At 39.0% G+C, this 25,013-nt stretch overlaps 1 protein-coding gene across 4 annotated transcripts in view; it reads right to left on the reverse strand.

Annotated features, from left to right (window-relative positions):
- The window catches only part of PKNOX1 (PBX/knotted 1 homeobox 1), a 46,624-nt gene extending 22,777 nt beyond the window's left edge, over positions 1-23,847 (reverse strand). Inside the window, exons 1-6 of one of the 4 annotated variants that reach the window (XM_063344851.1) lie at positions 23,708-23,843; positions 13,239-13,933; positions 12,345-12,422; positions 7,607-7,709; positions 4,726-4,853; positions 3,417-3,588 (exon numbers count right to left, since the gene is read on the reverse strand). In XM_063344851.1, coding sequence (XP_063200921.1) covers positions 3,417-3,588; positions 4,726-4,853; positions 7,607-7,657 — 351 coding nt within the window. In that variant the 5' untranslated portion in view covers positions 7,658-7,709; positions 12,345-12,422; positions 13,239-13,933; positions 23,708-23,843. Of the gene's footprint in view, positions 1-3,416; positions 3,589-4,725; positions 4,854-7,606; positions 7,710-12,344; positions 12,423-13,238; positions 13,934-23,707 lie in introns of all 4 variants that reach the window. The other 3 variants (XM_063344840.1, XM_063344861.1, XM_063344867.1) reach the window with 3 other exon arrangements.
- Positions 23,848-25,013: the final 1,166 nt, after the last annotated feature.

Genomic DNA, 25,013 nt, shown 5'->3' on the forward strand with positions numbered 1-25,013 from the left:
GCTTGGTGTCCATCAGGACTGCCAGGTCTTTTTCCACAAAGCTGCTTTCCCGTTGGTTGGTCCCTGGAGTGTACTGGTTATTCCTCCCCAGGCACAGGACTTGGCATTTCCCTTTGTTGAACTCCACAAGATACCTGTTTGCCTACTTCTCCAAAAGTGACAAAGTACCCATGAATGGTGGCATAGCCATCTGGTCATCAGCCACTCCTCCCAGTTTTGCAACAGCTGCAAATTTGCCACTCTGTCACATCACCAAGGTCATTAATGAAGATGTTAAACAGTATTGGTTCCAGTATCAATCCCTGGAGTACAATGCTAATGACCAGCCTTCAACTGGACTTCATACTGCTGACTGCAATCCTTTGAGCCCAGCAGTTCACCCAGTTTTCAGTCCATCTCACTGCTCATTTATCTAATCCTTATTTTATCAGTTTGTCTATGAGAACATTATAAGAGACAACATCAAAAGCCTTACTAAAGTCAAGATAAAACACATCCATTGCTCCTTCCTCATCCACTGAGCCAGAACTACTACATTCCAACTGTGAGATTTCAGATGTGCTTCTGAAAAGAAACTGGGATTAGAGAAATAAGGGAAAACAGTGTATTTATGCTGAATTTGGAGAGTTACAAATGAAGAAAATAACCTCAGGTTTAGCAGGTCAGCAGACCCGCTTCATGCAGAACAGAACTATCTCTTATTTTTGAGTAAAGTATTGGAGGCAAGCATATTCAAAAAAAGTCTTTGAAGAAAGAACCATGGAAAATTTTATTCGTGTCTTCAAATTCACAGCTGATATGCAAGAAGCACTCCAGAGATGTCACTGATAGCAGTAACAAAACCCCAAACGTATTACAGAGTGAAAGAGATAAAGAAGTAATTCCAAAATTATAAGCATTCCTGGTAGTCAACTTTCTAGATACCTGGGTCAAACCACAGGATCCTGAAACTGGTATGTTATTTGGGGAATTCTGTGTGCAGTTAATTCTGTAACAGCCACAGGTCACATAAGATTTTGTACATGTGCAAATTAGCACATGTGATAAACTGCAGTTTTTAGCCTGGATTTAGTCTTCCTCAGAAACTAACAGCTCTTTAAAGTACTTAGCTCCTTCTCCCTCAATAATACCCTTTTTTCCCCCCCTAAATTTGCCTGAGTGCTTTCCTGTTCAAGAAAGTTCTAAAGTGATGGTACCAGAGGCCTTCAATCTCCAAGCATTTCTGCACCTCAATGGAACAGCCATACTCTTCATAGACAGATCATGACATTATAACCATTCTGAAGTACTTATTTCTGCTTACAAACGTCAGACAATCATTATATTGTGCTACAAGTATTTCATAAGTGTAATATTACACCACTCATATTTCAAATAAAAAAAAATTTAAAAAGCAAAGCACCCCAACACCACTGCTGCTCATACTAGGGCAGTAACTAAAGAAGAGAATTATTGTTTATTTCCCCTTGCCTTTATTTTTCTTCTTTTGTATTTTTAATTCCTACAGCGGCAACAGTCATTCTACTACAGGGTTTATTCATGGAACTGTTTCAGTAGGTATGTCAATGCTTCTTTCTACTTAGAAAACTAAATCACTGTCTGTACAAATAAATATTTCTCAGGTGAGCTGCATCAAAATTTGCCCACAAAGATCTAATGATAAAGATATTAAACTGAGATTTTGGGGGTTCAATTCTGTTCTAGTTGTAACTGTGGTCAAAGTGGCCAATGCCTGTTCTTCAATTCTTCATTTATAAACCGAGTATCTTTACACTAATACTGAGAGTATCACTATGTATCATATTACGTGTCCTCCTTTAGCTGCTTTCCCATCATTCTGAAGGGCATTGTTTTTGGTCCCCTTCTAACACAAAAACCTTATTTGAGTCTCAAAATGTTTCCAAACAGAAAATAAAAGCTGCTGTAAGACAATCAGCTCCTCAGCCAAAGCTGTAAGAGAAAGCACTCTTGCAGGTGGATTAGCGCAAAGTGAACTTGATGCATCCTTGAAGAAGATTTAATCTAAGGTGACTTTATATTTACATAGACTAAGATCATTGACGCAATGTATTAAGATACTTCAATCCTAGACACTGTAACCTACAGTTAAAAAGATAGAACAAGTAGCCAAGAAGGTAGCTTTTTATGTCTCTCTACCTAGAGCTGTAAAATCTTGCCTCACTCTAGAACATACAGTCTTCTGCCTTCTTTACTCTCACACTGGTCTTATTATACATAGAGACTCTTGTAGCTTTATTTTCCATGACACTATTTAAATACTATCTTCCCAGAACTTAAGTACACTAAATATGGGTCATAAAGTGCTTGTAAAGAAATGAAGTTATGCAAAATGCCTATTTAGGTTGCTTGCAAAAGCAGCCAAAATTGACCCCTTTTTTGTGACAATATGTGCCCCTCATAACATGCTGTTCACTGTAACACTCTTGCCAATTCTAAACAGTATCTCACATTTATTTCTTCTTTACGTCTTCATTTTATTTAAGAGTTTTCTCCAGGTACCTTACCTTAGCCTCTGACACAGGATATTATTTGCCCACATAAATCTTCCTAGATATCAATTTTAAAACATTACTGTTTCTGTTGTTTACAACCTCCCATCAATTTAGTTTTGTTTGAGAACGTCAATATTTTAGGTAGCCTCTTCTCCTATGAGGTCGCCTCAAGGATGAAGACTTGTTTTATTACAGAGTCACCTTAGAGGAACAGGTTTTCAAAAATGAAACACTTGACTCCTATAATTCTAACAGTCTTGAATATGATAAAATCTAGTTGCAACATGACTCTAAAGAGATGAACACAGATGGACAGTTTAGAAACTAGCATGCCCACAGAGGTGTTCTCCAGAGATATGATTCAAAAGGGAGACTAAGGGACTGGGGAAATCACAGCTTCACCACAGTAAGGACTTTCAGAAAGCCTAAAGGAGATAACGACATGCAAGAAAAAAATCTGTCTACGTTAGAGAGTTTCTAAGCTCATCTTACAACAGCTTTTCTCCAACATTAACTAGATGAACCTTGATTAAAAAAAACTTGGAAAAAACTTAAATTGATTACCTGTTTTTGATAATATATGTTTTGACACTCCAAAAATTGATTTGCAGAGTCAACCTGTCTATGGCAAGCATATGTTTCTGTTCATCTCCAATACACTGAACTCAGTTGGTTTAGAATGGGAAATAACTGTGAAGGGCCAATGTAGGTTTACAGACAAGATGGTAAAAAGGGGTCAGAAGAAATTTAAAAAAAAAAAAGTTTTTCAGCATTAACATAAATAAGAATCTCTTGTAGGAAGAAAAATGTGAAGAGAAACTATAAGCACCACTTGAGATCAGAAATTACGAAGAGGCAAATGTGATGATTGTTTCAGAAATAAAAGAAACAGCTTATACTTACCAAATTATCAGTTTCTGGATCTTCACAGAAAAAGGGTTTTCCTTCTTTCTCCTGCTTCCTTACAAAATTTTCAATATCTACATCAAAACTAGCAGAAGTTGTGCCTTCTGAGCCCTGTGTAGATTGTTCACATTTTTCAAATAATAGTGCTAACAAGGGAAATAGTGGGTGCCTAGAATAAAAGTTAAAATACATGAATAAGTATTTTCACTTAAATGCACGCCAGTGAAAAGACATCTAACTCACGTAAGGTAACAGTCACTCATGTAAGAAACAAAGACAAGTCTTGGAAGAGACTGCATATAACACCACTGGATCTAGCAAAAAACAATGGAAGTTTTGTGTTTTTTTCATTTTGATTAACCACACACCCTAGAGGCAAGTAAAGCAGTAGAATACGTATATATTTAAATAAAGAGAACAATCACAAGCTAAAAAGCTATGACATACTATTTTATTCACTGTAATTGAGTGTCAAGAGATACATTAATACAGTGCATTAGAAATGAGGATTAGGATTTATAAATAGGATGAATGCAGATTTAAAGTCTGACAAAATTAATTTATCCTTCAATGTGGGCCTTATTTATACATCGTGAATAACTTTACAGAACCGAGAATAGGATCCACACTGTACTCAGAGGCCTCCTGTGAAATCATGCTCAGAGCAGAAGACGATTTTGTTAGCACAAGCCTGTAAATGAGTGGATACATCTTTCTGCTTCAGGTGTTTTTTTTTTTGTTTTGTTTTTTACCTGCAAACTGGTAATAATTCTGTCTTTGTAAAGCACTTAAAGTGAAAGAACACTTAACCTCATCAAAACTGACCACGCTGCTTAGCACAGCACTTAACACTAGAAAAATCTCAAATTAGTGTGTCTATACATCAACATTTAATACCATTTGAGCTAATTACTGGGCAACAGATTGTTATCCCTAAAGAAAAGGGAATAAAGATTGACTTAATTACCAAAAAAAAATATAACCTTACACTAAAGATAAAAACTACAGTTTAACAAACAGCGACCATAGTTCAACAGTCTGAGTAGCATACTAAATGTCACTTGCGCTTTAAAGGCAGACACCTAATCCTTTAAAACTATGCTGAAATTGAAGAATCCCGTAATAAAGGGAAGTTTTTTTTCTTGGCTGACAACTGACAGTGAAGCTAATTTATCTCACTCTTTTCCTGCAAACTACTGAGACAGTTAGCCAAGAGATCATCTGATTTTAAGCTACTTATTATTAATTAAAAAAAAAATCATCTATTCTTTACCCTTGAAAAGACAGAACACGAGTCCATTACTACCTGTAAATGGCCTGCTTGTCTGCATCCATTGGAGTTTGAGATTCTACAGGGGCAGGACTCACCCCTTCAGCATCAGTTTCAGAGCAGTTGGGATCTTGTTCAGTTTTTAACTCTGTTACTACTTGCATCTGTAGAAAAAGAGTAAGTTATAAGTAAATCTGTACGCTTGACGTAAAATAAGTGTACTGTTTTCTAAGGAAATAGCAATGCACAAGGCTACTAAATTGCCAGAAGGTTGGTATGACTTGGCAGTTACACAAAAAGCCACAGCAGTAACAAAACCCCTCTTTTAATCCTTGACACTTTTTGATGGGTAGTGTAAAGGTCACTTCAAGTTTCAGCACTCGGCTTTAAAATGGGAATGACAGATATTAGTAAATTGTTAAAGCATTTTGTTTCTGAAGCGGCTATTTTTGGAATAGACTAGCAAAAAATTGGAATGTTTTTGCTGAAAAAAAAAAATTATGGGGATGTCTACATAAAAAGCCTTCAGGATGAAAACAAAAATCACAGAATTGCCTAGGTTGGAAGGGTCCTTTCTAGTCTAACTGTAAAAGTTTCCAACAGGAAAGTTCCTACTCTTAAGTTTTCTTTCTTATTTCTTACTGTACATTATATCAAGATACTGAAGAAAAGAGATCCTGAAGTTTTTTTGTCCATTAAACCACACATTTTCTTACAAAGAACTGATATATTCTACGTCACCCTAATCTTTGAATAATCAGGAGTATAACCTCCCCTGCCCATTACCACTCAAATTCACATATTGTAATAACAAATTATTTTAGGAATATGAAGCTGCTGGAGAGAAGAGTAGTAACTGCTTCTACAAATCCATTTAACACACAGTGACACAATCTGCCACCACTGGAAAAACAACATAGAGCACAGCTTCTACTGAGCACCTAAATTGCACTAGGTGGCTGGTAATGCCTTTGAGTGCTTTGTAAGTGTTGAAAGAGCGGTTTTCCCATCACCTCCAGCTAAACATCTTTCAGACTAAAATGTCTTAGAGGAACCTGACATCTGAAAGTCATGGTTTCCACCTCCCAACCCAAAGTCCTTGGTTTTCTCCCCTTTGAGCACTGGGAAAATCTGTACAGAGACAAGAAATCACTGCAATCTTTTTTTCTACTTTAAATGGTTTTATCTTGAGTAGAGGACCGTCATTGTTCTAGATAGCACCAGGCAGCCAAAATTGACACCTGCAGAACGGAAGTGTACAGAATGCAATCCTCAACTCTCTCTTCCCATGAGATGTACATATCACATCACTCACAAGAACTCTCCCGAGAGGTGAGCTGACCTCCAGAAACTACTAGAGAACCTGACTCTGACAGAATTTAATCTATTTCAACACAACGTAAGCAAAAGAAATTTATACTATTCCCAACAAGAAGTCTGGGAGAACCAAAAGGTTTGTGCTCTTATTACCTGTTGGGGACAAGCCACCCCCTAGCAAAATCAGAAACTGAGAAAATGCCAGCATATCCTACCCAACAGAGCAGCTTGCCTTGCTTCTTCAGCAAGCATAGATAATTTTTAAGCCAGAATCCTTGCAAAAAAAGACGCAATTAATGGACTCATTTCTTGGCTAATGACAAGAAGGAGGAGCAAAATAAAAGGAGATGACTCATACAAGTTATTATAAACGTTGAGCCATACATCTGCAAAGTCTGAAGGGAGAGAGCATGTTCAGTTAGGGCACGCTCACACTAGGAGAAGGAAATAGCTCACTTAAAACTGCAAGCTATGGGCCATTTCCAAACTACAAAAGCAGCAGGCACCCAAATTACCTGTGTATCTTGGTCACCAAGAGCTTAAAATACAAAACAAATAGAAAGAAAATGCTCTCTCCCAATCCATTCTTTACAAAAAGATGTATTACTTTCACTGACATGCCACAGGATGGTATGTGTTTGCTGGGGGAATAAGGTGAAAGACATAAGGTAGGCGACAGGAGAGAGAGAAATTAGAGTTGCAATAAAACAATCAAACAACAAAAATCAATAATCCAGACTGCAGTCAGATAAACATCTTTTTATAAGAGATGGGAAAGTTCCTGTTTTTCTTCTGACTGTTCACCACTGTTGCCATCTGCTGACAGAAGTACTTGTATTTACTGCTTAGGGCTGACACAGAGTAATGTAAAAATAGGTCTTCAAAGTACAGGCCACTTGCATGATTTGTCTCCATTTAACAGTATTATAATTTAGCAATTCAAATTGTTGAAATATACAGCCTGTTGTACAAAAATGAAACTTCATGACCAGACATATCTGAGTCTGTTTCATTATTCTAGCTGCTCGTTAACAGAAATAAGAAACTGGAAGCCCACCGACCAGCTTTCTAATTAGCAATTCTAATAAATAACTTCATTAAAATTAATTCAAATATTTTAAGAGTTTGCAGCCTGCAGCATAATTGCATCAACTTAAATGTAGTCAAAGCAGTAGTAATTCTAGATACCTAAGTTTATCCTTCGCTTGTTCAAGGCCAACAAGTCTATGACTGCATAAATGTCATCTATCTGCAGACACGTAAGAACACTGAAGTACCATATACACAGAATATTACAGATGCCCATCTTACTTCCCTAAGAACAGGAACATTACAGCCCACAGATCATCTAGAGAAGATTCAGAAGAAAACCCCTTACCTAAGCGTTCTTCCAGAAGTTAAGTAAAGTCACGCAAAGATTAACTAAGCCTTTAATAAGTATTCAAGTATTTAAGAATAGCAGTTTATCACTTTAAAGATCTTGTTTTACAAACATGAACAGATATTTAAACAATTCCAAAGCAGGCTTTAAAGAAAAAGTCACTACCTTTTTTCTCTAGCTAATTGTATTTAGTTCCTAGAGAAAGAAAAACACACCTACCTGTTGTCCATCTTGATAGTTGTCTATACTTAATGTCTGTGTTGCCATCATGGTCAATAAAACGTTAAATTATGTCAAACCATCATAAGTATGAACAAATATTCTTTAAAAAAAAACACAACAAAACCAAACCAAAGTCAGTTACAAAATTGACCACTTAGAATCTAGTTCTAAAAGTTGGAAAAAGATAAAGATTTATGCAAACCTCCACCCAAAAAACCAGCAAGTTTATTGACAATGACAGCAGTTACATGCATTTCTAAAACAAACTAAAAACACAGGTTGGAAAATGCAACATGTTTCATTGTGTCATTTTATATTTTAATGTAAGATTTTTTAAGAAGAGGATGAGGTTCTTTTACGTTCACAAACTTCAAGTAAGCTTTTTATTTCTGCACTACTTAACTAACTTATTCTAATGCAATACATAAAAGTCTAGAAACAGGCTAAGACTGATGTTCCTGTGTTTTGAAAAAGCTAACAATACATTCAGCATTACTGTAACTGAAATAATAATAGTCTACAACCAGTGAACCAAATGTAAAAAGTGTTAAGGAATACCCTATTTACTTACTATTTACTTATGAGTATGAATCCCACATTCTAAAGTCAGGGCCTGGAATTACTTTTAGAAACTGAAGTCTCAAATTACTTCTGACATCAGGAATCTACCATCCAAGTCATTTAAGGCTCAACAAAGAATGAAACGGTATCTAGCAACTTTTAAACAACTGGGCCTATGCGATTATAGTTTGAAAAGTGACCTAGGAATTCAGAAGTCGCATTTTCATAGACGTTTGATACCTTGGGAAATATTAATTTTAATAGAATTTATAACAGAAGTAAATTTATGCATGTTATTCCCCCTACGGATTAGATGGAGTTTGGTGTTCAGATGAGTTAAACATTTTTTTTAAAGTTAGACATTCAGTAATATTTAGCATAGCACCACCAGCAGATCGTTTATCCATCAGATTACTAATTTACATTTCATTTTCTTGTCAGATTAGCAGCCATTACAACTGAAACCACATAATGCATTAAGGTATTACCATTACATATTACCACAGAACTCAATTTTCCTTGACACATAGGAGTCCTAACGTTTAGCTACTTTAAAAAAATACTCATATTAAAAAAAGAAGACAGAGCTCATGTCTTGTGAAAGATTAAATCCAGGTATTAATTCCAGGTCTTCTGCTCTCTTCCACTTGTGTCAGTATCAAAGAACCAAGTATTAGAATTTTCACCAGTTTAAGATCTGAAACAAGACCTTTTTTCTTTGTAATGTGTTCAATAAGTACAAATTTTTTCAACTATTTCGAAATCTTTCCTTCACCATTGCATAATAGTAGAATGCATGACCCATTTTGAAGAGCAATTTTTACATTCCTGGATATTTTCTCGTATAGATTACCATAGTCTCAAGTAAATGTTTCATTCAGGAAACACAGGACAAAATGCAAGATCCTCTTTGTTTACTTAACAGTTTCAGGCACAGAGACAAACCTAACTCCTCAGGACAAATCTCAAGTTTTACTTTGCATCAAATTCTATTCAAAGTGCAAATCCTTTTTTTTTTTTTTTTTTTTCCAGAACATCTTTAAAGACCAGAGAAGTTCACCAGGATGATGTAAGCATGACTTCCTTTACAATCAAGGTTATTGACTTTCACTCGCTCATACTTAAATCGCGCTGTTATTCTTTGGGAGTCTATGCCATTTTACACACACAAAAGCATCTTGGGAACCACAAATGTGAGCAGACAGAGCAAATCTTGGTTGTGGCACTGGGTCATGTGCTTGCAGAGCTGAACAAGTTGCTACCTGTAGACAACATGCACATATCATCTTCAGTAGCTGGTGGAATACTAGGTGTGCTATAGTTTGGGAATGCCTGTGCTGAAGTATGTTTTTCTTAAGAATATGATTTGGAGACGAAATGAGTAAAACCTGCATTTATTTAGAGTTTTTCTAATAACTTCAATGAAAGTATTTTCTCGTTCCAGTTTGCCTATCCATCTTTATAAAACATCAGTATCTCTTTCTTTGATACTACAAAAATATTACCAATTTCTCCACCAAAATAAAGGAAGAAAAAAAAAAAGGGGGGAACAACGTAAATGCAGTCACTGAGAGAAGTACTTCAGACTTTTGAAATTTTTTTTATAGTTATGAGTCATTTAATGTTAAATCTAAATCAGCATTTGCCACACCAGCAGAGCGCGGCATCTTTCAAAATACTTTAATGGGACATATTCTAAAACCTCAGCCCTGTAAGCATTTGTCTTACATTTAAACATTTATTTTCTTTCAAAAATGGTAGCTTACAACCAGGGCATTAGTGTCTTTCTGTATTTACAGAGTGAAAGGACACAAACAAAATTCTGCTTTTCTTCATTCTCAAAAGGCACACATTTAATTTTTGACTGTGATATCCAAAGCACAGACCAGACTACCCTCAAAATAAAAGCAGAACAGTTGAACAGAGCAACAGAGTAAATCTTCAGTGATTGTTTTAGAAGCTGAAGAAGTTCCTCAAAAAATGCTGTTAAAGAAATTATTTGGCTGTGGGAGAAAGATGAAGTTCTTAGTCAGAAAGGAGGAAATAAGAAGACATAAAACAGTCATAGAAGAGGAAGATTGTCTTAGAGTTAAGTAAGGATGTGACGTCACATTAGCGACACAGAGAACAACATGGAGAGGGAAGTAACAAAGACAACTCATATAAACTCGTGAGGACAATAGGACATGGCAAGAATTTCTGGAGAATCAGACAAGCTGTACCAACCCTTCCTTCCAGATTTCCATAAGGAAGAGACATTCCACATCTCAAAATCCCTCAAGCCACACAAAGGAAGAAAGAGGTGCACAGCTTTGAGCCAGATCCATAGATTATTTCATCAAGAAGGACTTTTGCCCTATTGCCTCCCAGGGGAATGGCTGGAAAGAATTCTACATGGGTATATCCTTTATTTCCCGTAAGAGCTTCCCCTCTGACTTATAATTACATTAGAAGAAGATTAAGCTATTAGGCAAGATAGCAACTGATGAGATTTAGTGAACACAACTACTGCAAATCAAGAAGAACAAATTGAGCTAATCACACACTTAAATTGAGGCAATTACTGAGGAATTACTTTGGTTCACTATAGAGAAACATCTTCTCATTACCCAGTAGTGGTAAGAGACAAACTATGTTAAACTTTAAGAAAAATAAATGCAAAGGTATTTACACATTCAGCTTTTATAACCTAATTTAGGATACAGCATCCAGTTCTACTTAGCAGATACACTGCCTAAGCAGATGTTCATTCTGCAAACAATGATGCTAGACAAAGCTGGTGTCGCTCCCAGATGTTCATCGCTGCCACCCTGCCAGAGCTAATTACTTCCACAGCTCTACCACTGAGCCCACAGAACACGTGAATGATTTCTGATCCTTTTAACATAAAGTCAGCTAGGCTTGTTCAACCCGCTGTTAAAGGCGGCTATGATGTAAACCAGCTGACTTTATCTGAAGCACGTTGTTGTGCACTCATACAACCCCTGCTCTTGGCTGACCTATTAGTGTGGTAATTTCTGGCCCATGTGTGGCGATTATCAACTCACAGCAGGACCATCTTTAACCAGCACAGCTACACCAAATACTATATGGCCTAAGGTATCTGAAGTGGGCCTAAAAACACATGACTTCTGGACAACTTAGCTTTAAAAACACCAATTATTCTTTGTTAAAGAAATCACAGAAGAAGGAAAGCTGTGCATTTGTGTTATATTCAGAGCTGCAAATAAAAAAGAAATAACCCGAGGCTGAGAGAGTCATCCAGTCTGCTTCATGCAGAACAGAATTAACTCTCATGCTATTTATTTTGAAAACAAAGCATGAGGAAAACTCAAGGAAATGTTTAAGGCCAGGTAAACTGGAAGCTGATGCATGAACTGCAAACAGAAAATCCATTGATATCTGTGGCCAAAGGGAATTCATAAAAGCATTGTGTTCTGCAAAACAAAGAAAAAAAATTCAAGCCTTTAATAAAAGTAAGTATGAAGGTAAAACATAGAGTAGAAAGGAAACTAAATTAAGAGGAATAATCATAATTAGAAATGTGGAGACTTTGTGCAAACTAAGGAGTATCTAAGAGAAGAGATTAAAGATGAGCTGAAACATGTACACAAAGCAATCACTTAACATACATCACTCCTCACTTGCTCTACTTACTCCTTCATAATTAAGAGCAAAGGGACCACCCAGTAATGTTAACATAAAGTGCAAGTAAGCTGTTGGAGTTCAGGAATATCATATTTAACATACACAAGCTACAACAGATGTTTGCAACAGATATAAATAGTTATGCTTCAGGGTATAAACTAACCACTAACTGTCTTAGGGTTGTGAAGAAACTACCCAACAGACTTGTTAACAAGCAATTGTTCCTTCTAATTTTCCCTTATACACGTTCCTTTGAAGTCCTTCAGAGAGAAATGGACGATTGGCAGATTCAGCATGGTGAGTTGTTCATTCCTACTTTAGTCCTGGCACTTGCTCTATAACATAGACCCTTATATTCACATACAAAGTTAAAAAGAAACAAAAATCAAAACAGCAAGCCGGTTTGACACATGAAAAGCACCTAGAACTGGCTTAACTTTTCATCAAAATACATAATGGTATTTGTTTCCAGGGCACACTGCTTTCTAAAGAAGATAAAAATATTGGCCTTGAGAAAGGTGCTCACCCCTTTCCTTCAATGGGTTGAAGACGACATTATTTTGTTCCAGCAATCTCACCGACATACAATGTAGAGGACAGAAACCTAAAAACCAACAGAGAAATATTCAGAAGGAGACAACAACATAGAACACACTTTCTGAGGCAATACAGCAAAGAAAATATTTACATTTATTATGTGGTTCCGTCCATAAGTTTAGTTAAACTGACAGGAATTTTTTTTGCAGGTTTTGGAGCATTTTTAAAAATCTGTAATCACACCCACTATCCCATGCTATTATTTGAACTTTCCCTCATCTTATTCATTTATCCATTCCATATTTATCTTTGTCTTTGCTGACACCTCTAAAAGAAAGCTACATTTGCACTGCTAACGCACTTGCTGTTCAGCCTTTATGTTTTACTCTCTGGCTCTGTGTCTGTCTGCTTAGACTAGACAAGACACATCCCAAAAATAAAACTAGGAAACGCAGACAGGAATAACTCATCAGTGTTGTAAAAAGTCTGAAACTAAGAAAGGTGAAAGACTTTTTTAAAATTTAAATCCCCTTCATAATCATGCTTTGATTTTACCACAGAATGTACTCTAATGATGGCTATGATCAAGCAATCTACTACATGATAAAAACTAACAGACTATAGAAAGGGGCACAAACTATAGGATCACGCATTCTGTGAAGACAGCTTCTGCTACAGGATTGTTCTGCAATTTTAAAAAGCTTTACAAAAATTAAATATAATTAAAGTAATTTTAAGTGGTAATTTAATAACACCTGTGTGATATATTAAAGTTACTTCTTAAAGAGTAGCAATGATTGTGAAAGCAAAGTAGCAAAGATTGTGAACATGTATTTAGAAAACACAAGGGCTGAAAAGCATTAAAAAAAGTCTGCAAGACTACCTCAGGGGAAACTCCAGACGCTAATGTTGGACAAAGTCCATCTGAAATCATCTGATGGCTAAAACACACAGCTGAGATCTTGAATAAGATTATCTCGGTTTCTCACATAGACAAAGTTCCTGTATTGCCAGTTTTGCCAACTGCGTAAGAACTGGGATGAAGGCAACTCCAACATTTTTAGAAGTGAAATGAAGTCGGTATTTGGATTTGAGAACCAAAATTTATCCATGCGTGGTGTAAAAGTAATGTTTTTCAGACAAGTTCACAGAAAAAAAAAAAAATGCTAAGAGCCACTCAATATAGATGCCACCTCTGGTTCATGAAACCTAGCTCTAAAAGAGCAGGGAAGATACTTTGAGGAGTTACAAGGCGGTATAAGCTTCAATCATCGTTGAGTTAGAAGGAGTTTCAGTCCAAACGGATATGCCTCGTCTTGATGCCTCAAGGGGCAGATGACACATCAGAAGTTCTTACCACTTAAACTGTCAAAGACCTGTGTCCCCAAGGAATGGGCTTCTCTCATTTTTGCATCTTCTTAATTCTGTTCTGAGAAGACACTGTACTCTTGTATTCCTTTCTTCGCATGCTGTTTATCTTCTATAATTTCGGTACGCGTTTTCACCCACCTCAACTTGCTGGGCTATTTTCAAATAGAGGACTTCTCACTATCCATAGCATCTTCTGAATGTAGGTCACTGCCAGATAAATTGTGATTATCTATTCCTTGTCTCTGCTCAGACATAAAGAACTACTTCACCATTGCAAATCTGAAAAACCTGCTCCCTCCATTCAGAAACAACTGCAACAAAGAAACAATAGTGCCACTACTGTCAGACCTGGTGAGTCAAAAATATTTCACGCATTAAAAAGTAGCCCTTGCCTGCAAAGCCTTCAGCTGAAATTCTTGAAATAGGCAAGTTTCTAGACTGCATATGAGACATCGAGGGCCGAAAGAGGTACTGAATAAATGCAGGCCCAGGTGAAAGATGCTGCAGGGGAAAATGTTTGGCTCAGAAGAAGCCAGAGGACACTGCAGTCATATTGCCTTCTTCCAAGAGACACTTAACAGCAATAAAGACTAGAGTCTAGCCTAAAAAATATCAGACAAGAAAACAAGAGAGATCTGAGCTTGCACGTTATGTCCTCTTGCATATCCCAGTGGGGGCAAAAAGAGGGAGCAGATACACCTGTTAAAGGATGGAGACAATACCAAGGCACTGTGGAGGCTAAACTTGGAACTGCTATTGCCAATTCATTTTTTTCCTTTTATTACTCTTGCAGACAAGCTTTAAAGTCATGTTATCATAACAAAGAAGATACTTAACTGTGAAACCAAACCCAAGGCCAACTTGCTTTGTCACTTAAAAAGCATATCATGATTGAAGTTCTTACTAAAAAGTAAAATATGACCTTGTTCATTCAAGCATAGAAGAACCCTCTGTTCAGGCATTCTTTTTGCGTGTCAGCTAGTAAGAAACAAAGACCTGTGCATATATTCACATATAAAAATATTAGCAGACATTAAGATCAAGATACATTCATATTTTTATAGATTCAAATAATAATAATGAAGCAATACACAGAGTATATATGACAACATGCCATCAGGGATTCATTCTACCTTTGCTGCAGTGGTTACCTATCTCCATCAACCTGCCTACAAAGAGGCATTCAGTAAAATTAAGACAAACAAATCACTATGAAGTTGATGCATACAACTTTATTAAAACTGTGCTCAATGAGAATGTACTACTCATTCAGCAGCAAGGTGGCTTCCATTTCCTCTATCTTAGGTACTTACAAAGCATAGTCATTATTTAGAATATTATACTTTTAGAAAGATGATGTTCCTGTTCAGGAATACAATACCAGCCTCAGGGAGTTACACTACGCAGATACAGCACAACAGTTATTACACAACTGTTATGCTGTCAATTTCCCTGGGAGAGAAGCCCTAAAAAGCCACAAAACCAATTTCTGACTGCAGTAAAATGAGATTTACTTCGTGTCACATTTTTCCCTTTATTGTTTGGTGGTGCAATAAAGTTATTTATATATTAATCTTGACAAATATGAGATTACATCAAAAACTGAATACATATTACACTTTAAGAAACTGAAAATTAAAATTAAATTACAATACACCACTAAGGTTAAATTTCTTCAGAAACACAGGCTATACTACAAGTTATCATCAACCTTTATTTGCCTGTAGGATTTTGAACATATATACTATGTAACACTGACTTTATTCTGCAAGACCTCTCCAACACTATATATGCTGTTTTGTTGTCCCATTGATCTTTCGTAGCATCCTCTCTTCATATATCCCATTTCAGAACTTAACAAGCCATACTAAGTGTTTATATCACAGACTATCTTCCAAGTATCACCACACAATGTCACACTCCATGACAAACAACACACCATCTCATGAAAAGATTTTTGTCCCTTTAGCAATTCACTCTTTGTGTAAACCCTGCTTTCGGTATTTTGAATGAATTCTGGAAATTCTCCTATTTGCAGGCACCAAGTACAAAAAGAAGTATTGTAAAAAATATGCCACTTTACAAGCTACTATTGCGTATGCAGTAACTGATAAAATGGATATTACATATGCACAAAATAATATAAATTTCTCAAGGCACAACAACAAAAGCAGAATTAAGGGCATCTGGGTCTTTTGAAGAACTTAATCTCGTCAATTCTGCATACATCCTTTGTGTTTACACCAGCATATTTCTTGGGAAGCATGCATAATCATGGTTCATGCTTACGGTTCATGTAATCACCAATTTACCATGATGCTTCTTAACAACAAGGAAGAGAAAGATAAGAAATCCTATCCAAGCTAGTAATAAAATAAGGTCACCTCAGTATGCTAGGTATCCTGCCTACAGGTAGCTCTTGGCATTGCAGAAGGAAATCCTCAGGTTGCTCTCCTACCTCCTACAAAATTAAACCTCATTCATCTAACTATTAGAAGATCGTTAAATTCAAGAAACTTCCTGCAGCATGTCAATTTCTCCCACCCATTTCACACTGTAACTTGATCCCGCTTTATTAGCTCCATAAAGTAATAGTAAGGAATTAAGGGGACTGAACAGAAATTTTGGGATAAGGAAAACAAAACTTGGTGGAAAGGAACTCCCCCTTCTTTAATTGCTCCAAGACTTCCAAGGGATTAGGGTATGAGAGAGCACAAAAATATTTCCCATCGCTCCCTCATTCATCTCCAATATTCACACAGTAAATGAAGATTCCTTTACGGTTTTTTATTCCTGTATTCTTAACACTGCAAACTGAAGGACTTCTTACGTTTTTTGCTTGTGAATCCTAGCATATACATCATGATTCCTCACACATTACCTACTTGTCACAGGACAGAGAAGTATTTTTTTCCACCTTCAGTATTTACCCAATGTGCTGTCATCATAACATTTTAGACTAAAAATCAAGAAGGCACTATAGCATCTGCCTCGCTGCTATTGTGGCAAGAGGACTGCATTAGAAAGACTAACAAAAACCCCTTATGTACCAGAGAGCAGGTATCAGCAATTCCACAGCTGGAACTGACTCTGGTACAACTTTCCTACTTAATGATATTTAATTATTTTTTCAAACACAATTTCATTTAAAGAAAAAAAAAAAGCCAAAAAGACCACCAAAAAAACCATAACTCCACTTCCACATTTCCCCAGCATTCCCCACATGGATGAAAAACAGGCTTGTGTATGTACTAGACACAATTCCATTCCCTCGCCATTGAAGCCTTTGGAATATCCACATAAGCATGTAGTGAATCTCTTAGTTCTGGAGACACTCATTTTATCATATCCTTTCAGACAAATTAAACCAAAGCAATAAGAAATCCTATTTGAATCATGATTTGTATCAGCATCCAATAAACTATGAAATTAATCTTGTTTTGTGCTTATACTTTGCAGTTTCATGAAGAAGACACAGACTAAGCGCCAATCTCGCTACGCCTTTATTGCTTTACATGCATTACTTTACAATGTTAGCAAGCTGTTTATGTAAACATATGTAAGTTTTCCACCATTTTTATTATAAAACCATTTAAAATGCATTTAAGATGTTGAATACATAAGGAGATCCTCTCTACACATTTTTCACATTTAAACATTTCATCAAAATTAACATGTTCCATTGTCAGTTATGTCATTTTTATGATGAGCCTGCCAATGAACCAAGCATTAACTTGGACTAGCTAAATAAACTAGTAACACAAAATCCTGGTCCTGCAATTCTCTGACTGGTTCCAATTGGTCAGTACCTTTTCCAGAACCCTCCTTCTTTTGAGTCTAACATTTGGTCGAACACAAACAACTTTGTTTTGCTGCTAAGTGTAGGCCCTAAAATGAACTGTTATTTTCTTTTCAAAATGGTGACTAAATAAAAAATTTCTTCCTTTCCTGCTCCACTTTTTCCATGGCTCTTTAGTAACAGTGAACCAGAAGCAATCAGCTCAACTATTTTTTGCGTGGAACATGTACAATGTTCTAGTCTCATTTATTCCTGCTGCCAACGCTCTTCATGCTCCTTACTTTCCTATCCATGTTCTTTCTGCTCTTCGGCCTCATACTGCCCTTCCATGTTGTTCCTTCCACACAAACGTACAGCTTGTCCTCTTCCTCACTTCTTGCCATTTCTTGTTCCCCCCACTTCTGACCATTTGCTAGTACCATCCTTTTCTGGTTCCTGGGCCTACTGCATTTCCACCACGCTTCAAACTCTGTTCCCCATCTCTCCCTGAACACTAGTCTTCATCCCTCTGTGAAAACAACTGCTGCCTAAGCATTCTGGGGTTGGGGGAGAAGCACAAATAAAGACAGACTATTTAGGACTAAACTTACCCAGCACCTACTGCTGTGGGATGCATCATGCTTAACTACTTGGTTCAGATGATGACTGCACAGTCAGGTGACATACAAGGACCAACAGATGGGAAGATATTCGTGTTACATGGAATATTCGGATGTTCGGTTAAAAAGTATTTGCTGAATAACATGCATGAACCAGTTATTCAAGAGCTTATGATTTGTTGAAGTTTCTTGAGGAATGGCCATACGTTCTGTGTGAATGCTTATGCTCTCTTCCCCTCTCTCCTCTGCATCGCTAAATTCCAGAACTGAAGTGTTAATATGCTCTTAAATAAGCCAAGCAAGCATTTCCTCACCTCCTCAAATTAACATATTTACTTTCTCTTAAAGTCATTTTCAAAATGCTGAGTCATTTTAGCTTAAAGTTTCCAGAACAACCCTGCACAAACATACTCATCATGGCAAATTTCAGTATGACTAAGAAATAAGCTACTGAAAACAACATCTCAAGAAAACACCCACCCAAACCAGGTAACCTTACTCCTGGCATTGCTACTATTATGGTCTAGACTACATACAAATAGGCTAGAACAAATATAAATTAAGCAATCATAGACCGATCTAGAAGTTCAAGTTCTTTAGTTATAAAACATACAACATAGCACATACCTAGAGAACATGGGAATGAAAACGTTATTAATTAAATATTAATTCAATTAAATTTAAAAAATTAAATAATTTTTAAAAATTAAACATGTATAATGCTCCAATTTCTGTTTCATAATTGCCTCTGTTTCCTTTGAATATAAAACACTTGGACCTTATTTTTCAGTAGTGAGTATTATAATATCCTTTTCCCTTTGTTTTGCTTGCTATGTAATTTGAAAAAAGCTAAGCAGGATGCAAAGTATAGCCACATTTCCTAACTTCCTCTGTCCTCAAGAAAAAACACAGGCAATTCCAAAAGCTCACATATAAAATATAAACTGGAATTGGTGGTTTAAAAAAAACCAGATCCCTCTTTTAGCACACCAGCAGTAAACTACCGTATTCTACTTTTCTACCTGAATTTACTGTCAGCCGTAGAAGACAACAGTTACAGACCACAGGTATAGCAACATAAGGGACAGTACAAGATTATCACAGTCAGATAGCTCCCATTTTCAAAAATCACCTTTTGACAGTCTAAGTACTTAAATAGACTTCTATTTAACAGCAAATAGCTCTTTTATACACATACGTAGAAAAAAAAAAAAGAGAACAACATGGCCTGGCATAGCTCCTATGTTAAAAAACGAACAACCATGTTCATATGAATGATAATAAGCAAGCATGTGATGACAAGCGGACTTAAGTTTTATTTCCACTTCTAACACCAACTTCCTTTTTGTCCTTCAGTAACATACACGACTTGGGATCCCCACGCCACTGGCAGGGGAACCAAGTTACTGCCCTTTACCAACTTCGTGAAAGCGTGCCAGTGCTCCATTAACAATGAAGACTGGCATTTCAGACTCTTGCTGTCATCATTTTATTTTCCACCCAACTCCTAGTTCCATTTCACGATACGCATGTTCTACAGTTACAACATGAAACAACCTTACTGAACGAAGTGAAGAACTCAATAACAAATGTGAATACTTCACCATTCAATTATCTTAGGGAGAGCTATAATGGTCCAGGTAAAATACTTTGGTAACATCTAGCAGCAAGTAACCAAAGGAAAGAACTCTATCAGCAGCTTTTTTCCTTGTTCTTGGAATCCTCTTGCTTAGAAGAGCACTAAGTTGTTTTACATTTTGTACAGCATTGAGCTGTGGTAAAATAACCTCCCCCGAGAGACTTATCATTTGCAAACCTACAGACTCTTTAACAAGTGACACTGAAGCAACCAGCTGCTGCAAGAGAGAAGTAACATTTGTGGAATTTTAAATTTCACACACAAAAAAATAATTCAGTCTTACTTACACCAAAATAAAAATATTAATCTGCTTTATTGTAAGCTTTCACGTGTGTGCCAGTTTTGAAGAGGTAACATTTGGCTCCCAGACCACTACATAATATTCTGAAATACAATTTGGACTACATCTCTCTTCATTCAGGACATTAACAGAGCCGTTAGAACAAGCAGTTCCACTATCACGGTAGTGGTTCTGTGGATCATTCGCCCTTGGCTGTTGATACAGGGCTTAATAACAGCAAAAGAGTTATTCTTTTCCAGAAACCTGAATTGCTCCTAAACACTTCTAAACTTGCTGTGGTAGCAATCAGAATTATTATGACTTTATTATAGCACTGCATTTACAGTACAGTGAAAGGTATGAAAAAAATACAGTCAGAAAGCAAAATTCTGAAAAAGGAAGTACAGCTTCTAGAAGACATATCCATTTTATACGACTGAAGTATTTAGAATAAATACATATATTTAATTCTGATTAAATTTAATTCTAAACTCCTTTCAGTTGCACTAATGAAAGACTGCAAGGATTTAGTTTTAAAATGTTATTTTTATGTTCAATAGACAATCTGAATCTTTAAAATTGTATCCAGATTGAGTACAAATCAAGGCCATAAGTTACTTAATATTAGACTAATTTTTTACATGCCAAAGTGAAATTTCCAAATACAAAATAAAACCCCAACCAACCATAACAACAACATACACAAAATGTGAAGAATTCTCAGTTTTCCTATTAGCCCACAGGCAACGGTAACAAAATAAATTCCAGTCCAGCAAAGCACTTTAACTACACGATAAGACGACCCACTTCAGACAGGAGACAGGTATTAGTATTCAGTTTATGTAGAGAAGAATACACAGGCACAGATAAAAAAAAATACATGCCTCAAAATCACTCAGGAGATCAATGAGAATGAACAGTATGAGTCTTCAAAGTCTCACTGCAGTACAATAGCCTCTACACTACCTGTCTTTACCCTACGAACGAAGTAAATGGAGCTATGCCTTTCACCATTTAACTGAAGCTCACATTAAGAAAACGGTGAAACCTACACTGAAGTTTTCCAGTAGATACTTTAATCATGACAAAAAAATGTGTACAGCGATAGCAGTCAACAGCAAAAATATACTATACACTTCATAAAATAAACTGTAGAACATACATTAAAAAAATCAGATTTATTTTGGATAGATTAAAAACAATGACACACCAAGAAGCGTGAAACTGTTTCTTCAGACTGAATAAATGTGAAATGTTTTGGGGTTTTTTACTCACAAGTTTTTGAAAACTTAAACGTAATAATTATATATGGCTACACACAGACTCAGAAAAGGATAATTTTGCAATTTTATTTTACAGATCTATTTAGAAAATGCACTCGCGGCTCCTTCATAGTCTACCAATTACAAGGTCTGGAAATCCGTAGAAGGACTTCTGATACAGTCACAATTTGTTTCCTCGTTCAGTATAATCCATAAAGTTTGTACATGCAGCTAACAGGGGCTAACTAGGACTCATTCTTAAACAAGACTTCAGTGCTAACCCAGCTGTAGAAGCTATATCACTTTAACTACACATATATAACTAAAGGGATATAACCCCATAGCACAAGGAGACCATAAACAGTTTATATCCCATAGAGGAAAGGGAACAACCTGTAAGTATATTCATGGTATGGACAACAGGGAAGAGCATAAATTTCTTAAAACTATAGTTGTTTCAATTTGCCTAATCAAACAATCTACACTGGTAAAACTTTGTGCAGAGCATGCTCTAGAACAAAATTATGAACAGTATTATAAACTAGTAACTATACGTGCATGTTTTTGTAAAGACTGAGGAAGATTTTTTTCACTTTTTTATAAAACAATTAGATGAGACATTTAGCATACATTGAAAATTATCTACACCCTCCCGTTATCCTCCATAGAGTGCCGGCTCAAGTGTTTTCCAACATCCACACACCAGAACATATTGTCTGTGCTCCCTATTCCTGTGATCTTTTTAATGGCATGCACACATCATATTCCAAATAGGGGCAAGGACAAAAATTAATCTTGCTTGGACAGCTCTTAGCTGCATGTGAGAAAAAAAAAAAAAAGAAAAAAGTAGCAATTCATTGCACAGCATAAGAATTCACTTGTAAGGGTATTGTACCAGATCTAGAATCTCATTCTCCCTCCCAAAACCACACTAGTCATTTACTTAGACGAAACTCACAAAACGGGGTCACAAACTGCAGCAGTAGATTTAAAAAAATAAAAAATACTGTAACTGTGTCTCTAAAATCACATTGTACGTTCCTGTTTAGGACAACAGAAAATATTTTATAAAAAAGACAGTGATAAGCTATACATAGAAGTACCAGCCAGTCGTGTTAACTACTTATACTTTTAACTGATGGACTCTGGGCCATACAGCTGGCATTGTGGGAATGAGGGAAAGCTATCGACTGCTCCACGGAGACCAGGGACATGTGGCTAATTGAGGCAATATTTCAGGATAAAACCAGAACTTGATTTATTATTGTTTACACACATCATAAGCAGGGCCTCTGGGCAACATCAAGTTTCAGCTCCTAATTGCGGCTGTGTAAACACTCAAGAAGCCTCGGTCTAGGTGTCAAGAAGCCTCTACTCGTAACCGAGCCAAGAGACAATGAGGTCACATCAAAAATTAAAAAAAAAAAAAGAAAAAGGAAGAAACCACCTCACACCAGAACTGCGCACACTGCCCCAAGTGCCAGCCGCTAACAGAATCTGCTTTCTATGAATAAGAGGGGAGACGGCGGGGGGGAGGAAGCGTAGCCAAAGACACGCCAGCCCCCGCTCTCCCGGGGGCCAGGCCGCCACCGAAGCCGCACCAGGGCCGGGAGCAGGGTCTGGAGGTCATCCCCTACCACGCCGGCTGGCACCCCACGGCGGGCTACGGGCGGCCGCAGCGGCCAACTGCCGTCAGCAGCCCCCTTCCTCCCCCTCTCCGGGGGCAGGTGCGGAGGTTGGGGGGGAGGGAAGGCAGCTGCTGCGGCGGCTTGATCCCCGCCAAAGGCGAGGGCTCCCCGGGTTGGCTTGGGCCGGGTCTGGCGGGGCGGCGTGGGCGAGAAGGACGCCGGAGAGCCCCTACACCTACCCCACCCCCGCCAAGGAACGCCTGCCAACGCGGCGCTGTCCCTTTAAGCATCACGTCGCCTCCCCCCTCCCGTTGCCCTCTCCTCCTCCTCCTCCCTCCGCGCGGCGCCGAGCCGCGGCCCGCGTTCCCTTCTCTCCCTCGCCCCGTCTCCCCTCCCCGTGCGCGCGCGCGCGCCCGCCCGCCGCCGGCACGCGCGCCCCCACAAGAGACAACGGTTACACGGCGGCCGTTCCAGAAATTTCCTCGCTCCCCCCCCCCCCCGCCTCCCTTCCCTTCCCCTCCCCGCGCCACCGCCCCTAACCCCCCCTCAACCCCCCCCCCCCCTCCCCGGGCCAGTTGCGGAGTAGCGGGTGCCCCCTCCCCGCTGTTCCGCCTGCCGGGCTCCCCCCTCCTTCCCGCCGGGCTCCTTCCCCAACCGTCCCCCCCTGCGCCGGTGTGGTGGTAGGCCTGAGCCCGGCCGGCAGCGGCGGCGGGCGCGCCGTGATGGATGGCTGGCTTGGCTTGGCTGGGAGCGGGTTTGAGTGACAGCGCTTACCTGGGTGCCAATCTTCGTCACACTGACAAGCGGCTGCAGCAATCGGGACCCGCACCGCCGCGACACGCGTCAGCGCGCACACACGCACCCGGCCAATGGCCGGCCGCGCCGCCCGACACGACACCACGCCGCGCATCACGCCTCATCAATATTCACCGCGGGGGGCGGGGCGCGCGCCGGTGTAGGGAGGTGGCGCGCGGTCGCCCCGCCCCGCCGCCAGAGCGGCGGGGCGGGGCGACCGCGCGCCACCTCCCTACGCCGGCGCCTGGCGGCTCGCGCTCATGCATATGGACGAAGGGGGCGGTAGCAGCCACGCCTCTCGGGGGGGTGAAACCACCTCCTCGGGGGGGGGGGGGGTGCAGAAGGAGGGAGATACCAAGTGGCTCCGCCACAGGGGGCGAGGGCGGCAGCCGGGAGACGGGGTGCGCCGGCCGCCGCCTCTCCTCATCCAGGGGCCCGCCCGTTAAATATGCCCCGTTTCCCTCAACTTTTCTTAAATCAGGAGCTCTTAGAGGTAAGGAGGAGGAGAATCGATACTCGTTTTTGCTGTTGGGATGTTTTAAAAGTTTCTGTCTTATAGGTTTTGTGGAAAAAGGGCCTGCTGAGGTGATCCTTCATCCCTGCCTCGCTCCTCGTTCGTGCTGCCACCCGAAGGACCATCTTGGCAACCTCTGCCTCGCTCCTCCAGGGCAAAAGTTACCGAGGAGGGGAAGGAGCTGATACACACGGAGCAAATCTCATCTCGGGGAGCTGGGCTCAAAACCAAAGCAGGGTTAGCGTTGGGTTTTGTAGTCCCTCTGCAGCACAGCAGCTGGGAATCCGCTCGATTACCCTGTGCCCCTGTAAACTGGGAATGCCCTACGTTTTTTCAGGGTCTGTGCCACTCTTCCTGTTGGTTGAACAGTAGTGAGCTGCCTAGTTTCTTCTATATAACCCTTTCCTGGGCCAGGCCACTTAAAGATGATCTGGCTAATAGGCCGGTAACAGAAACTGCTACTTAAATGCTCCTGCAAGCCAGGCCTGCCTTCCGTCCAATGAGCGTAACCGCTGTGTCCAGACCCTGCTGGGCCAACACAGTTGCTTTCGGTCTTCAGGGATCTAGTCCCTCTGTGCACACTGCCACCATTTGTCCACTAACGAAACCGCCGTTTCATCCTCTGGCTAGACCGCCTGGAGCCTTTACAGGAGTTCAGTTTTCGAGCCCTTTTTCCTCTGCGCAGTCAGAGCCACGTGGACGTTGGGCTTGTGAACAGAGAAAGAACTTGTACACCTAGCAGAGAGAGTGGGGAAGAAAATGAACTATGCT

Source organism: Chroicocephalus ridibundus, chromosome 1, assembly GCF_963924245.1.
Source record: "Chroicocephalus ridibundus chromosome 1, bChrRid1.1, whole genome shotgun sequence".
In the NCBI taxonomy this organism is placed as follows: domain Eukaryota; kingdom Metazoa; phylum Chordata; class Aves; order Charadriiformes; family Laridae; genus Chroicocephalus; species Chroicocephalus ridibundus.